This window comes from Manacus candei, unplaced genomic scaffold (assembly GCF_025592945.1).
Source record: "Manacus candei isolate 608988 ecotype Guabito, Panama unplaced genomic scaffold, ASM2559294v1 h1tg000014l, whole genome shotgun sequence".
Classification (NCBI taxonomy): domain Eukaryota; kingdom Metazoa; phylum Chordata; class Aves; order Passeriformes; family Pipridae; genus Manacus; species Manacus candei.
Window position 1 is genome coordinate 38,249,983 of NW_026138062.1, and position 17,408 is coordinate 38,267,390.

Below are 17,408 nucleotides of genomic sequence, written 5' to 3' on the forward strand. Positions count from 1 at the left end.
AGGAAAATATTAGGACAATTAATTTGTTCATTAGTTCCTGTTAAAACTAGTGTCAGATTTGCATTTGAGCTGGGTTCAAGGTCCACAACAGTAGAAAACCCACCTTTGATTACATTATTTTTTTCCATGAAAATCACTTAGTAGTTAGAAAAATTAAGCAGCAAAACTGTAAGAAAGAGCTGTTCCTAGTAGCAGCACTCTCAGTTACCCAGAGAATTCCTTTTCAGAGGCCTTTGAGAAATGAAACAGGGTTACATTCTTTATTGTCAGGTCTCAAGACATAATTTGACATTACTTATTTGTACTGTACAAAAACTTGCACTGACAAAGTAATAAAAACCCAGTTATCTGGATCAGTAATCAATGATGCTTTAAGAAACAGCAGTTACAGAATTCATCCATCAATTGATAAATAAGATGTTAACAGCTACCACTGATAATTTTGATCAGAGAGCATGTAAGGCTGTGTTTCTGATGGTGTAGCTGTTCTGTAGCTGTGTTCGCACTACAGCTTCTCTATCAGTATTGCAGAAGCACCTCCTCCTCCATTGCAGATTCCTGCAAGACCATATTGTCCTTGTTTCAATGCATGGGCCATGTGAACAACAATTCTTGCTCCAGACATTCTAAGTATAAGAAAAAGAAAAGTTATATAGCTTAGTTTAAAGGAAATTCTTAATTTGACCCACACAGGATAGTGGGCAGAATATAATACCCAAAAAAAGCCCAAACCAACCCTTTCATCTACAGGTATATGTGATACAGATTATTCCTCTCTAGCTATGGTACTTAAACACAAAGGTTCTTACACATGCACAAACAAAAACTCCTTGTTTATGTAATAAAGTTTCTTCTGGAAAAAGAAATCACCTCTATGTCAGCCTATATATATTATAAAGTATCTCTACATGTAGCAAAACTCTTTCAAATAAGATAACAAATCTACCACAAATCATTGTAATGATTAAATTCAAACACCTTATTTGTTTAAAACTTGATACAGTTCAGTGTCCTACTTTGCCTAATGTGAAAATCAGACATGTAAATTCTGTCAAAATTAACTTTTAAGAAAAAAAAAAGTCATTTTCCTATATCAGAAGGAGTTGATATGGCAGAGGAGATGCCAGCACATCCTGCAGGATTATGCCTTGATTAGAGGTTTTTATGAACCACGAAGTGCTTCTATTGCTCCTGATGTACAGTCTATGCTGGAAAGTCCTTGGACCATTAAATTCCCGGGAAAATAGGTTGGCTATTTTCATAAGGCTACCTGTAAATTTTGCTGGCTTAACTACTTGATTAATTATTATTGTTTATTCTGTCATGTTAATAGGGATTTGATTTAGTACTTCATAAATCCATATAGCTACAGTAACAAGTAAGATCTTTATAAAAGTAGGTGATAAGAGCATTTTTCTCTTCGTGGTTGGTTTTCAAGATATCTTCAAATTTAACACCTGGCAGAGGAAACTACGTACTTGAAGGCAATTTTTTTTTCCCTTTCTACTTCAATTAAACTTGAGAAAAAAGGTAAATGTGTTAGCAGTTTACCTATAAAACAATGCCCCTGTGCAGAACAAAACCCAGTGCTTATTTTACTTACCCTATTGGATGTCCAAGAGAGACAGCACCTCCATTAATATTTACTTTTTGTGGATCAATGCCCAGCATTTTAATATTGGCCAGCACCACAACACTGAATGCTTCATTAATTTCCCACATCGCAATATCTTCTTTTTTCAGGCCTGTCTCACTTAGAATCTAGAAATAAAAAACAATTACTACTATGAAAAAAACTAGGAAGCTAACTATAGAAATAATCAGGTCTGTTATACAGAAATAATCAGGTGACTCAGGCTGCCCGTAGTCTGATTCAAATTCACATTTCGGAACCTCTTTGTCAGATGAGAAAAAGCAAAACTGAGGTACTGAAGCACAAACTTGAGTTTTCACAAAAAAAAGGAATGAAGAGTAGCCTATGCCAAGGATACATTTCCGTCACACTTACACAAAGAGCCCTGCCATGGTAAGTACATTTAAACTGACACAGTACTGCCTCATGCCATATACTTCTCTTCAGTTCCTTTTAGAAAGAGTCTATCCTTGTATCACGAGCTGCAAAGCTTCAAAGGTGGAAACAAGCCCAAAGTTGGTAAAAGTAGTATTTTCTTTCAAGATAGGTGTGAGAAATTTGTTAACTCTGAAGATCTGTATTCTAGCATCTGTTCTTTGACCTTACAACATAATTACAATTTCAGTCCTAATTACAAGAAGATCCACTGAGGGATGAACCAACAATGCAGTGCTAGGGAAGTTTGGTTTTGTTTTTTTTTTCCTCTCCAGAAAACACTGAGCTTTATTCCTACCTTAGGAACAGCATATGCAGGTGCAATTGGGAAATCAATAGGATCAACAGCAGCATCTGCAAAAGCTGTAAAAAAAAAAAAAACAACCAACAAAAGGTGTTTAAAGACCTTTTGTTTTTACCATACATGATTTTCTTTCATGCAAGCACCAAACCTGCCAAGATAGAAAAAGTCTGAATATAATGATTGGAATGAATGAAATGAAATAGAAGCATCTAAAAATGTAGTGCCCTAAGTGAGCCACACAATATTTTCAGATTTTTAGTATTATTACATACAGAAAATTCTGTTCATGATCAAAAGCCTGATGGTGTAACACTTGAAATTTCAGGGACTGTACGGAGAAGATGCAGCCATAATGTCACATAACCAGTAAAAGAGGACTCCCAGTCTGAGAGCACACTTTGAGAGTGTTTTTCAGGACTACAGCCAAAGATAAGGAAAATCATACCTACTATCCTTGCCAAGGGTTTGACTTTCAGTCTCTTGGCTGCCTCTGTAGTCATCAGCACCAAAGCAGCTGCTCCATCATTCAGAGTGCTGGCATTGGCAGCTGTAACTGTTCCTGGAAAAGGTAAAACATTGTCTGAGCAGAGGTGAAAGTGTGATGCGAAACAGCTCACGTATATCCTGTTAAGGATTGTTTTTCCCTTTGTTTAGTGAACATAAGGTCTCAACAATATGGTGATACCTGTTGCGTTGAGTTAACCAAGTTGTTTTTTTAAACCGGTTTGATTAAACAAGCACAACCACAGGTATTTGTATCTTTACCCGGGTGCTGTTTTAGACCATGCCTAATGGCAGCTGCACTGCTGGCATTAACACAGGCAACCTCAAGTTAGACAGAAAGGTTTATCGCTTACAGATTCAGGGAAACAACAGGCAATGCTCCGAAGGCCCTCCAGCTCCCACTGAAAGAAGAGCTTACACCTGGCAGAGATCAAGCCAAGAGCTTCGTTGAAACCAAGCTGTTTCAGTCTTTTTAAAGTAAATGTCCAAAACAGAGGTTTTCACTAGTTTAAGCTTCTTGGACCATCTTTTAATCCAAGCCAGTTCATGCTGTTGTGCAGCACGCTTCTATATCTCAGCAGACATTTAAAAATCAAGGGAGTATTGTTGGGCTCTCAAGCTTTTCTGAATAGTACTCTTCACTGTAACAAAGTATCCCTGCACTTGGCAGGAAATTAAGCAGTTCATTTAACAACATTTACCGTTTTCTTTTTGGAAAACAGCTTTCAGCTTTGGGACTTTACTGAAATCAACACGTTTGTATTCTTCATCTTCTTTCACTTCCACATCTGGCTTTCCTGAAATTCAGGTCTGGTTTAGTATTTTGTGGAACACTCCATTCTTAAAACACTCTAACACAGTACTTTGATTAAATGCTGGCTTATTTAAACAACTTATTATTTTGGTAAAAAAGTGTAAATGCGTGTAAAATGCACATCAAGAAAGGTGCTTACGAAAACTGAAGAAAAAAAATTACTCCTTAATCAAATTTATTCACAGCAAATCCATTTATACTTTCTGGTGGCTGAACAAAGGAGACAAAGAACATATCTTTAAGGTAAATTAAAACACAGATGTCCTTAAGCCATAGTAGCTAAATTCAATAGGCAGTCTTCTACTTACACACAAAAGGAAGAAGATATGGTGTGTAACATTAAAGAAAAATTAAGAAAAAAAAAACAGGTCACTGACCACTGTTCACCAGAAAGTCTGTCTAACAGAAAATTCTTAGCTGATCTAAAATTAATATTCCCAAGATCTGCATGTTAAACAACAGTTTGAATACAGAGAGTGTTACAGTTTTCAATGAGACACACAACTGATCTCATCACACACTTCCATAATACCTTTTTTTGAAATAGTGACAGGAACTATTTCGTTTTTCAACACTCCTGAATCCCAGGCTGTTTTGCTCTTGGTGTAAGAGCCTATGGCGTAAGTGTCTTGTTCCTCACGAGAAATGGTGAACTTCTTCGCAGTATTCTCAGCACAGTTGCCCTTGGAGAAAACCAGGTATGTTAGGTTTGATACTTCTGAGGATGAAAAGCACAAAAATAACAGAAAAAAACTCAACCAGTAGATTTCCAGAATTGAATATGACTAATATTTGGTGTCCATTTCTAATTTACACAGTCATGATCAAACAGTAACTTTTGATTTTGAAATACCATCTTCAGATTTAGAAAATGTTTTCTGGATCCAGACTACCAAAGCCATAAAGGAACTTTCCTTAATTACCTTTTTTAATTTTTTTTTTTTTAAGTTAAAAAACTGCATGTAAAAGTAAGTTTTAAAGTGCTTAGGGCTGACACCTTCAGAGACTAAGGATCATTGTTCAGCCACAGAACTCTATGTTCACTTCATCTTACTAGTATTTTCACTCCATTCTTAGCTTGCCTACTCCAAAGATTGCAGAACAGGTCAACACACAGGCCTTTACTTGGCCCTTGGGATCTGATACTCTAAAAACTGTAGAAATAAAAGTATGTCTAATAACTATTTTTGTTTAATACCTGGAATGAAATAAGTAGAATGAAACAATCAAATATTTTTATATATAGATCAGTTGTAATTATACAATCAGAATTCATTTTCAGCACTGTCTAAATACTTGGTGACAAAATAAATAAAAAAATATCATTTACTCAAAGACTTGTCCTTAAACAGGCTTTGTTCCACCTCTCATTTCTCTAGGAAACTCAATGAATCAACACAAAACCCTTTACTACTGTGTTCCTCCAGTTCTTAAAAGAAGCAAGTTCACTTCTATGCAATTAAAGAATTTAAAGTCTTCACGGCACCGGCAGCTCAATCTATTGCTAAAACACAGACAAGGGTGAGTTCCTACAGCCATCCTTGGATTTTATGTTCTCACACAGACTTCTAAGGCTTTCCAAATAACCTAGAGCTGCTATAATGAAGACAAAAGATTCCAAAATATTGTCCCCATCTATTAAAACTTGTTGCATTATAACAAACTCCTAGAGTTTTTCCTCACATACGGGAAGCCACCATTTACACTCCTCACAATCAAAATCCATTTTATCTGAAATGTGGGAATGAATTTCAACCAATAGCCTAAGCAGAGTGCACTGTATTGCAAAAAGAATAAAACACACACAGAGCAGCAAGGTCTGTATCAAATCTATGGAATACAGTAGAATATTCTTCATGACATGTTTTCCTGGACCTCAGTAAGAACACTAACTGATCAATCAATAATGCCCTACAGTTGTGAATTACCGCAGGTAAAGGTCAGAAATATTTGTAAGCTGAAAGCAGTCATTCTCATTTCAAACTGTTCTTCCCTGATACTTGTTCTTGGCTATCTTTGTATCAGTTGTTTTCCAAAACTATCCCAAGTTTGCACTTGTCTGTCCAATTTAAGTTACCGTGCTGATGAGCAAGCACATCAGCTGACTCAAACCTTCCCACAGAAGATATGAGATATGTACATTGGGGGAGAGAAAAAACATGAGCCCGCTGAACCCTACAGAGCAGGTACTCTCAAAGATCTCCCTCCCACAGATGGAGCAACAGCAATCCATCAGTAGCAAAATTCTTTTTTCTTTTAATCCCTGCTCCAGGCTATTTGGACTTCAGAGACAGGTAAATATTAACACAGACTGTGCTGTTCTGTTTTGGTCTTCTGTCTAGCCCCTCCACTAGAGTTACTACAGGAAATGGAAGACTTTTTCTTCCTCATTTCAAGGCTTGCTAGATGAAGAAGTTCCATAATAATTATAAGCAAGCTCTTCAGAGCTGCATCAGGTTATGGTTGATATGTTAGCACTGTGCAGGAATATTTACCATATGGATATGGTTATAAGCATCTGTCAGCCCATCTTTTACTATCAGGTCTTCCAGCTTTACTCCTCCATAAGGTGTTGACCCTCTGCTCATGGTATAGGGAACATTAGACATGCTCTCCATTCCACCAGCAACCATTACATCCTGCCCAAAGGAAACAAGTTAAAATTAATAGTAATGCAGCGTGTTCTCTATGACTTCTTGTAGGAACAAATATTAGCAAAAGCTTAAGCATGGGCATTTTAGTTTTCTGAGGAGTCTTAGAGAGAGAGAAAAAAAAACTTTGTGCATTTAAAAAGCAAACAGGGGAACAAATGAAGATAGTTAATCCACGCTGGCAGAACAACAGGACTTCTGTCTTGTATGCAGCTTTACAAAGCTGCAAGACCCATCTTGATCTCTTGCACTTTTACATCAAAAGCTTTCTGAGATCAAATTATAAATTTTACTTTTAACAGGTTTTTCTCCTTTTTCTCGTTTTTTTTCTTTATTCCCAGCTTCATATCCCTTTGGAACAAACAACAGTCAGAATACTGATATATGAAGAAACACATTTACAAGCACCTGCAATTTTACATAATATTGTTTCATCTTACTATGTAAAGACAGATGACTTATACTATGGTTTTATCATCTGAGAAGGCCACAGAAAAAGACACATTAGTAATTAATGATTGCTTAGTATACTTTTCAAGCTGAAACAAAGCAAACAGAAAAACTACAACAGCAAAGCTATAAGGATCATAACTATACGCACTGTTCGTCAGGCTACAGCCCCAAAATCCCTAGGATTTCAGGATGTGAGGAACAGACACAGTTGTGTTTAAGGGCATATCTGAAATATGCATAAATGTAAGAAAATACACACACCACAGTGTGAGTCCTTGAGAGTTCAATAGTGCTGGTAATAGAAATTCAAAAACATTTTACACAAAACAGCAATGAGAAGAAGATTAAAGCTTTTTTTGGTTTCTTTAAATTAAGACTCAGAGAAATAATGGTTTGGTTCAGAACAGATCATAAACTAGATCCAGGAACAGTGACATGAAGTAATAAAGAAAAGAAAGAAGGCTGGAGACAAAACTGAAATGACAGATAAATTGGAAAGGCAGTTCAGATATGGAAGCAGCAATGGATCAGAGGAACAAGAGTCCCTGGCATTTCAATTCCATAAAGTGAAAGACCTGGAGAGAGAGCCAATACAATTGTTTATATAATGGTGTACACTGACTCAAGCCACTGGGAACCATCACCAGCTGTCACACCACAGATACCTCGCAGTCCACAGCCAGGAAAAACGAATACCAAACCCCCCCATAATTTATAGCTCTAAGAGACTAATAAGCAGCTGAGTCTCTGCTTTTGCTGAGACTGGCAGCACAGCACGTATGATTAATTCAGCAGAAAACTACGATTCTATTCAGAGCTCATGGCTTGCATCTGTCAAACCAACCAAACGCACCACCTCTCTCATGAAGTCATTGGATATAAATTACTAAATCCAAATGTAGCTGTTTACAAAGACATGCTGGGCCTCGTTCAAAGTCCTGTGACAAGACTTCCACCGACTTCAGCAGGCACCGGACAAAGTGCTGTTCTCTGCACGGCAACGCCAAAGCAATTCAGCAGTTGCTTAACTCAAGTTACACTGTTATTTCCACAGAAGGGACACCAAAACCTAAATATTTTACTTCTGTTCTAAACACACACACACACACACACACAAGTATTTCTCACTTATGAGGCACTTACTTTTTTAAGCCAAAAATATATATTGAACAGACAATACTTTCCCTTCAGAGAAGGAAAGATGCTGACAAAATGCTTTGAGTATGGAATTAAAAACAAAACTGAAATGTCTTTTTTCATATTCACACTTCTCCCACATTCTTTGCTGTACAGCATTTAGTGGCTTACTGGAGATGATGTATTCTCCTATCCTCCCATCAAGTGGTAGTATTTTTTTCCAATTGTATAGAAAATCTTGGAACATAGTTGACAGAGATGAGCAATTCTCCTCCATCAAGCTCTTCAATGAAAAACCTTATGCAGCAGCAACAGATTTCGCTTCTTCTAAAACAATAAAAAAGGCTGAGACATCTTTAGTGTACTTGGAAACAACACTGCTTGAATATGTATATTTAATTCAATTAAGTGTTAAAAGTGCCTGAAAGTCAGGTCATCAAAAAATAAGTCTATAAAAGTTTCTTCAGTTTTTCAAAACTGAAAGCTTGAAAATTCCCTTAATTACATTTTCAGGGCTGGAGTGGTAGGTGGGGTAGGGGTACAGCAGGAGAGAGGATGTAAATACCCTCCAAAAGAACCCACTACTTGTTTGCTCAGCTCTAAAAACATCTGACAATTTTTATTTACTTTTTTTCTCTTTTAAACCAAAACGCACTTAAATGACTATAAAATAAAGGTTGCATAAACAAAACGAAACCTCTCTAATTAGCTTTATTGTCCCAAGCCAAAACACAATAACAAATCAAAGAGCAGAGTCATTGGTAGGACAGGATCTACAACATTAACTGTGTGTTTTTTCCACAGAACAGCACTAAAATTCACATACCTGACTCCCACACATCAGGCTTTGTGCTGCCATCATGATCGACTTCATTCCTGAAGCACAGACTTTATTGACAGTTGTAGTAGGAGTGGCGATTGGTAGACCTGAGTCAAAGAAGTTGTTTGTACAACTGTATTATTTAAAGGGTAGACTAATACTTTACTGGTGTTCAGCAACATTTCATATGGGACCAATTTTTATCCAAGCCCAGGATGTCCAGCTTCCACTATTTACCCTGTCAGGGCAATTTATCTACCCTCACCTGTAGTTACCATCCTTCTTTGAGACTCTTGTTTTTTCTCCCCTTCCAACAAGAGACTTGTGGTAAAGAGATCAAGCAAGCAAGGAATCAGAGAAACAGAAGGTCAAGGAAGTGACACCAGAACTATTCCTCCTCCCAAAATCCCAATCCCCACCTCTAAGCAGCATCCAAGACTGAAAAAGCATAAACAAGTTTCAGAATTTAGCAACTGGCAACAAGGCAGACTCCTGAAGTACAGGGATTCTAAACATACACAGTACTAAGGTCAGTGTCATTCACTGGACTGGTTATTATTGAGTGATTATTGTTACTAAGTGCTCATCACAACAGCTTTGGGCTCTGCTGTGTGCAGCTTGGCTCAAGACCCCTGCATCACTGCCTTTATGAGCCTAGGCCTGCTCACTCTAGTGTTATGGCTCTGGTACCAGCACATCACCTCCATACCAGCAGAGAGAGAGAGAAAATAGCCAGGGCAAATTCTTAACATTGAGGGTGGTGAGGCACTGGAACAGGTTGCCCAGAGAAGCTGTGGATGGTCCATCCCTGGAAGTGTCCAAGGCCAGGCTGGATGGGGCTCTGAGCAACCTGGTCTAGTGGAAGGTGTCCCTGGCCACAGCAGTGGGGTTGGAACTAGATCATCTTTAAGGTCCCTTCCAACCCAACCCACTCTGTAATTCTATGAAAGAAAAGAGCCGTATTCATGACTTTCCTCACATGGAAGCAGTTCCTTCTCATAGAATCAACTGGGTTGGAAAAGACCTCCGAGATCATCAAGTCCAACCCTTGATCCAACACCGCCGTGGTTACTAGACCATGGCACTAAGTGCCACATTCAATCTCATCTTAAAAACCTCCAGGGACAGTGAATCCACCACATCCCTGGGCAGACCATTCCAGTGTCTGATTACTCTCTCTGTAAAAAATTTCTTCCTAATATCCAACCTAAACTTCCCCTGACAGAGCTTAAGATCATGCCCTCTTGTCCTACTGCTGGTTGCCTGGGAGAAGAGACCAACACCCAAAACCATACAGGAACAGAGACAAGCAAGCATAAGATCTTCCCTGATCCAAGACTTTCCTAGAGACATGCTAAGGTATGGAATCCCATCCCTACAGCAAAAGGGAGCAGAAAATAATTCCTGCACCCTAACAATATTCGTTCTGCAGTTACCATTAGAGTGAACCCTACAAGTGACAGCTCCAGACTCCAGAGAAAGATGAGTGTAATGACATACTCTTATCTGCAGTTCAAGGAAACTCAATGACCCCTTATCCAGTTAGACTTAAGAGTAATGATATAGTAAAGAAAACCAGTCTGTTTTGTAAAAGATTCAAAGAGCAGCATCCATCATTAACATAAAGTGCTGTGGTCCCCAATATTGTCTTCTCCAGGTTCTACAAACACTGTAGGCAGTAATATCCCACTTATATGAGTACAACATACTCCCTTCATCCACCATGGGGTAAAAAGGCACACACAGACTGTCTGGACAAAAGGCTGGGCACAACTGTGCTTTAACTTACAGCTCAATAGACTCCATCTACATAAAGACAGAAAACCTTTGGTCCCAGTATCAAGAGAATGAATACCTGCACCCAAAACTGCTTGTCTTGCTGGAGCTTGTCCTTGTCCAGCCTGCAAGACATTGCCCATATACGCCTCTTTCACTTCTTCTGCAGGGATACCTGTAAAACAAAATTGTTTTGATTCAGGATCCTTTGCACAGAAGATGTAACTTCCTTTTACAAAAGCTCCAATTGAAGTTTTCTATCAAAGACTAATGAAACTTGCCATGTTTGATCCACGTGCCAAGAGCACACAGTCCCCTGTTGGGTGCCTTCCAGATCTCTACCCTCATGTTCATGGAACATGGTGAACTGGTAAGCCCCATAGAACAGAATTTCCTTGTTATCCTGCAGAACAAGCCACAGTTTGCTAACTAAAGCAAACATTTCCAAGTCTCACTAGTCACCCAAGAAGCTCAATTTTTGTGGATGCTTAAATGCACAAAACTTTCTATGTGCTACAATTATGTCTAAAGACGGTTTTGTTAGTCTGTTTAACTAAGGGCAAGCCAAGGCCACAGCAAGCTGCCAGCAGAGAGAAGAGACTCTCCCACTGAATCTCTTGCAACAGCCCTTGTGTTCAAGTCCTTGTAATATGCTGTTTCAAGAAACCAAATCTGTAGAAAATTAACCTTCCTCTCCCCTAAAAAGACTTTTTTGCTCGTTTCAACCCATCAATAGACTCACAAGACTGTTCTTCAAGCATACATGCCCATGTAAAAAAATGGGCAGGGAAAGGAAAGGCTACTGGTTTCAGCAACAAGTAGCCTTTGCAATAGTTTATGTGAGCCCTAAAACCCCATCTCAGAAAAACAATTAGCAAATTCAATCAGATTTGGATTAGCAGAGATATCCTTAGGTAATATTCTGCTCCCAGAAGCAGCACCTAATTCAGATTGAAACAAAGCCCAATAGTCAACTTTATTTAAGCATTTGTGGATAGATTTAAGAATGCCACAGGAGCAAAAAAAAAAACCAGGGCATTCTGTTTACCAAGCAGTTGAAAAGAAATAGACTGATACTGTTCAGAGCCACTTTGTCACAGAAAAAAACATATATACATACCTGCTCTGTCAATTGCTCCTTTAATTGCAATGGAACCAAGTTTAGTGGCTGGTAATGATGAAAGAGATCCTTGGAAAGATCCAATTGGAGTCCTTACAGCACTTGCTATTACCACCTCCTAAGTGGAGAAGCATAGGGTAAAAGTCAGTCTCTCAGAATTGTGCACATACACCAGTAGTTTTTAAATGTATCCACTTTTATTCTTTCATTGATGTCACAGCTTCTCTTTTATCCTGAAAATGTTTCAGAGCACTAAAATAACCTTTATTAATGCATGCAGCATGGGGAATAAACATAAAGAGATCAATGTGCAGCTGGAGGGCTACAATCTTGGAATCACAGATCCATGGTGGGATGGCTCACGTGGCTGGAGCACTGCCAAGAGGGATAAGGTCTCTTCAGGAAGGATAGATCAAGAAGACAAGGTGGAGGGCAGCTTGGCCTTTATGTGACAGAATAGCTGGAGTGCATTGAGCTCATCTTCAGGATGGATGATGTTTGCAAGAATCTTGAAGGTCCTAGAGCAAAGGGAGGATTGAAGATAGCTGGTTAATGTTCAAGGATTATTGCCTCCAACCTCCACAGCAGTCCATTCCAACAAAGCACTACGTCACATAAAAGTGCCAGGATGGACACAAAAGATGGAAACAGGGACAGAGAATCTGGCAGACTGTCTGCATATGCAGGGATGAAGTAATGAAAGCCAAAGTTCAATCAGAATTGAATCTGGCAAGGAATGTCAAAGGCAACAAGAAGGGCTTCCATAAACACCTAAGAAGCAAAAGAAAAATATGCGGTCGCTGCTGAATAGGGTAGGGGACATGGTGACAAAGGACATGGAAAAGGCTGAGGTACTGAATGCCTTCTTCACCTCAGCCTTCAGTATTAAGACCAGCCTTCAGGAATCCGAGGGCCCAGAGACCGGAGGAAGGATGGAGCAAGGAAGATGTACCCTTGGTGGAAGAGGAACAAGTCAGGGAATATTTAAGCAAACTGGACATACATAAATCCATGGGCCTTGCTCAGATGCCTCCTTGAGTGCTGTAGGAGCTGGCAGCTTAAGGTCACTCTCAATAATCTTGGAATGGTCACAGCAATAGTGAGAGGACTAGAGAAAACACAAACATCACTCTTATCCTCAGGAAGGGTAAGTAAGAGCACTCGGAGAACTACAGGTCAGTCAGCCTCACCTTGATCCCTGGGAAGGCAAGGAAACAACTAATCCTGAAAACCATTTATGAGAACGTGAACAACAAGCAAATCAGCAGAAGTAATCAGCATGAATTCACCAAAGGGAAGCCACGCTCAGACAAACCGTTAACCTTCTATAGTGAAATGACTGGCTTGGTAGATGAGGGGAGAGCAGTAGACACTGTCTACCTAGATCACAGTGAGGCTTTCACTACTGTCTCCCGTAAGATCCTCACACAGAAGCTAATGAAGTATGGGCTGGGTAAGCAGTGAGACAGTGGGTAGAAAATGGCTGAATGGCCAGGCCGGGGGGTGGTGATAGTGGTACAGAGTCTGGCTGGAAGTGAGTAACTAGTGATGTACCCCAGGGATCAATACTGGGTCCTGTCCTGTTTAACATCTTCATCAATGAACTTAATGATGGTGCAATGTGCCCTCAGCAGGTCTGCTGGTGACACCAAACTGGGAGGAATGGATGATACACCAGAGGTTTGTGCTGCCACCCTGAGGGACCTCAAGGGGATGGTGAAATGGGCTGTCAGGAACCTCATGAAGTTCATAAAAGAGAAGTGCAAATTCCTGCAGTTATGGAGGCACAACCCTAGATACCAACATATACTGGGAACCAGCCAGCTGGAAATCAGTTTGGAAGAAAAGGACCTGGGGATCCTGGTGGACACCTGGTTGAACATGAACCAAAAACGGGTCCTTTCAGCAAGAAAACCTGATGTTGTCCTGGGCTGCATTAGGCAGAGCACTGTCAGACGGTCACAGAAGGGGATCCTTCCCCTCTACTCAGCCCTGGAGAGGCCACACCTGGAGTGCTTTGTCCAGTGCTGGGTTCCCCAGTAAAAGGGAAACATGGACATGCTGGAGAGTGTCCAACAAAGGGCCACAAAGATGATGAACAGACCAGAGCATGTGACATAGAAGGAAAGACAGAGAGCTGGGACTGCTCAGCCTGGACAAGAGAAGGTTCAGGGGCACCTTGTCCATGTACATTAATACCAGAGAGAAGAGTGCGAAGAGTACAGAGCCAAGCTCTTTTCAGTGGTGCTCCATGACAGGAGCAGGGACAGTGGACACAAACGGACAGCAAAGGATGTTCTCACTGAACATCAGCCGACACTTCTTCACAGTGAGTGTGACTAAACACTGGCACAAGTTAGTCAGAGTGGTTGCGTGGAGCCTCCATCCCTGGATATATTCAAAAGCCTGGGTCCCAGTGTAAAGTGTAAGCAGTACACTTTATGTAAGTGTAAGTAAGTAAGACATGCTGTGACATTCAGCTCTACACTAGAAGATCCTCAAAACAGATGTACTCTTATTTTGCCTCTTAGCTTTAGTGTTACATCCACATGTCTACCTGATAACCCTGTGAGAGTAGCACAAGAATCTGGCACCAAAAAAAGAGGCACATTTCAGACCTCTGGCTGCCCCAGATAGCTATGGACTAATGACTGTCTCCAATTGTGCTGGTTTCAGTGGAAGTTAAGCAAAAAGCTTTACAGGGTCTCACCACGAGTTGTTGGGATTCTTTTGTTGTTTGTTTGTTTTTTTATTTAGACAGGCAAAGAAAGAAAACACTAGAAAAAATAAACAATAAAGACAAACTACACTTGTTTAAAACTAAGAAGGGCTGTCTGTTATTGTAACCCCTTCATCATAACTGACTTCAGTGATAGCAACATATTTGTCCTCATCTTTTAGTTTGTAACAGCAAGTTGCAGGATAACACACAAATAATTTCAAAGGGATTAGCTGACATCAGCTGTCTTTTCCAACTATGAGTAGATAGGCGCATTAAGCTTAAATTAGCTGACACGTTTCTAATCTTGTCCCGCACTGTCAAACAATTAGCAAATCAAAATAAAAATGGAAATCTGACTTTTATCCCACATTTTGCAGTAAAGTGTGACTTGGGCACAAGTGACATTGTCTTCAATGCAGACTTTTTTTGCGTTAATTTTTTTCAAAACTTCAGTGATTAAGAAACAGATTTAAAACAGTGATTTACTACTGTGAGATAGTGCTTTACACTTACATTTAAAGTACGCTGGGATGCATAGCCACGGCTTGTACACTTCAAAGCCTGAAAATAAGAAAGTCCTCAGAATTTCATATCAAGAAAGCTAATGCCATGATGTTTCAGTAATGTACCATTTTCATAGAAGTCATTATTTCAAAAAATAATATCTATGAAACACTGAAAAAATATCATGATATGCCTTTTAAAAGAAGGGTAGTATAAGTACAGCCTCACCATAACATCTGTGATAAAATGTTTTCCGAAAAATAAACAAATACTCCTTCAAAAACAGCAACCAATTCATTTTGTCCAAGTCTTATATATTCAAGTCTTACATGTATACCTATAGCATGTGTCTGAACCAGGACTGAGTGGAGCTATATTGAAAGAGTTCACTAGTCCTTCTGTCTGCTTCCTTGGACTTTGGTTCATTCATTGACTTCACTGCTTTTTAAACAGTGGCAGTTTGCATCTACAGTTTACATCTATCTTCATTTCACTGGTGTTTCATGAACAAAAATGAGGATAATGAGTTCAGAATGTCACACCAAAATACGATAGTAAAGTAAAACCAAGAAAAAGGTATTACCTGAGCAGGCTAATTTACCAGCTACTAGGTCCATCTAATTAGGCAGCATAAAAATACAAAATTACATCTGTAGGTATTGTTTTGTACATTAAAAGAATGTTCTTTCCACTAGTGGTTCAAGTCAACTTCTTAGCCATTTCCTTAGACAACATTGCAGCACACTGGAAATTTAATTACTGAATTACAGCTAAATAAATATTAATTAAAAGGACACCACAAGAATACCATCGTTTTTATAAATCAAAGAATGCCTTCTGGTATTGTGTCTCCAATATGAAAATTTAGCCTGTTTCCATTTCTTGTCTTCATTTGACAACCTTCAACTAACAAAAGACTGATTTTTTTACCTACTGTTTTGAATTAGTTGTTCAATTTTTGATTTGTTTAGGGTTTTTTGTTCATTGTTTGTTTTCCCCAGCTCATGCTGTAAAAGCCAGCAGAAAGTTTTAAATTAAACTTGTACCTGAAAAATAATTACATCCCTCCAGGGCTTTAACAGTAGCGCTTTCAAGGGTTAGTGTCAAGAAAACCAAGCCAAACCAAACAAAAACCTAACCTAGCAAAATAATATACCCTCACTACACAACACTTAAAATTTACCTTTGCAGTAAACTGGACAAACAAGTCAATTGTGTACCAAGTCTGCTAGGAGTTTTCATGCTCTGTGCCGATTATAGACTTAAAAAAAAAAGAAAAGAAAAGAAAAAAAGGCAACCCCCACTTCTACAGCTAGTAAAATGCAACGTTCAACTTCGCACATGGCAATACGGAGGGGATGCACCGCCCATGCTTCACCTTCCTTTTCCTTCCCAGCACAGCTCCCCACCCCAGCGCTCCAGGCAGGAACGGCCAGCACCTCCAACACGGCCAGCTCTGCCAGGCACTGAGGCTTTTCCGGCAGGAGCACGCAGCATCCCGCTTCCCAGCTGAGAAGCGATACCTACAGATGTAATTCTGCGTCTTTACAATGCTTAATTAGATGACTCCTACCCGATTCCTGCCCCCGCCCCGGCTGGAGGCCGCCCCTGACAGCTGCCGCACATCCCCGCGGCTGCAGCAGGTGACGGATGGCACAGGGGCTCCGGGGGCCAGCGGCCTGCGCAGGGCTGAAGTGCCAGGAAGGGCCCCGCAGCCGCGGCACTCCCGGCGCTGACGGCGGAAAAAGCCGCGCTCAGGAACGCGGATAAAGGTCCCGCCTGGCTCCGCGCAGGGCCGGCCGGGGCTGCGGGGCGGGGGCGGGGAGAGCCGCCCTTCACCCGCCAGCGGCTTCACCTTCACCCTTCTGCCTTCGCCCTCCGCCCGGCCCGGGACCCGCTCCCTCCCTCCCGGGTCGGGGGCTTCCTCCCGCCGCGCCGCGGGGGTGTGAGGGGAGGAGGCGCAGCCCACCCCGCCGCAGAGGCGGCGTGACCTTGGCCGAGCCTTCCCTGGCCCGACAGCGGGGCAGGGGCTGCACAGGGAGGGAGGGCGGGAGGGAGAGAGGAAGGGCCGAGCCCGCCGCCCGCCTCACCCGCAGCAGCCCCGCAGCCGAACGCCGCCCGCCCAGCACCACCGCCGCCATGTTCCCGCCGGCGCCCCCGTCACCTTCGCCAGCGCCACCGCCACCGCCTATAGACGGCAGCGCCCCGCCCACGCCCAGCTCCTATTGGTCCCGCGGCGGGGGCGGTGCCACACAATATCCTGCCATTGGCTGGTCGGGAAGGGGGGCGGTGTCAGGGGGGCGGGGCCGGGGCGGGGTGAGGGGGGTGTGACCGCCCGGGGCTCCCGCGGCGGGGGACTAAAGCCCCCTCGGGAACCCGTTTGAGTTGGACATTAGGAGGAATTTCTTCACAGAAAGGGCGATTAGACATTGGAATGGGCTGCCCAGGGAGGTGATGGAGTCCCCGTCTCTAGAAGTGTTTAAGGAAAGACTGCACGTGGCACTCAGTGCCATGGTGTTGTTCTGTCATAGGTTG

General features: G+C 41.2%; 1 protein-coding gene across 1 annotated transcript; it reads right to left on the reverse strand.

Moving 5' to 3' along the window:
- Positions 1-232: 232 nt before the first annotated feature.
- ACAT1 (acetyl-CoA acetyltransferase 1) lies at positions 233-17,055 on the reverse strand. The gene is made up of 12 exons (XM_051779852.1): positions 16,964-17,055; positions 14,883-14,930; positions 11,648-11,765; positions 10,607-10,702; positions 8,758-8,858; positions 6,186-6,329; positions 4,223-4,373; positions 3,578-3,673; positions 2,818-2,931; positions 2,367-2,431; positions 1,604-1,761; positions 233-626 (listed from the first exon to the last, which is right to left on the reverse strand). Exons 1-12 carry the CDS (start codon positions 17,012-17,014, stop codon positions 506-508), a joined length of 1,263 nt encoding a protein of 420 aa, XP_051635812.1. The 5' UTR covers positions 17,015-17,055; the 3' UTR covers positions 233-505.
- Between the last annotated feature and the right edge of the window lie 353 nt (positions 17,056-17,408).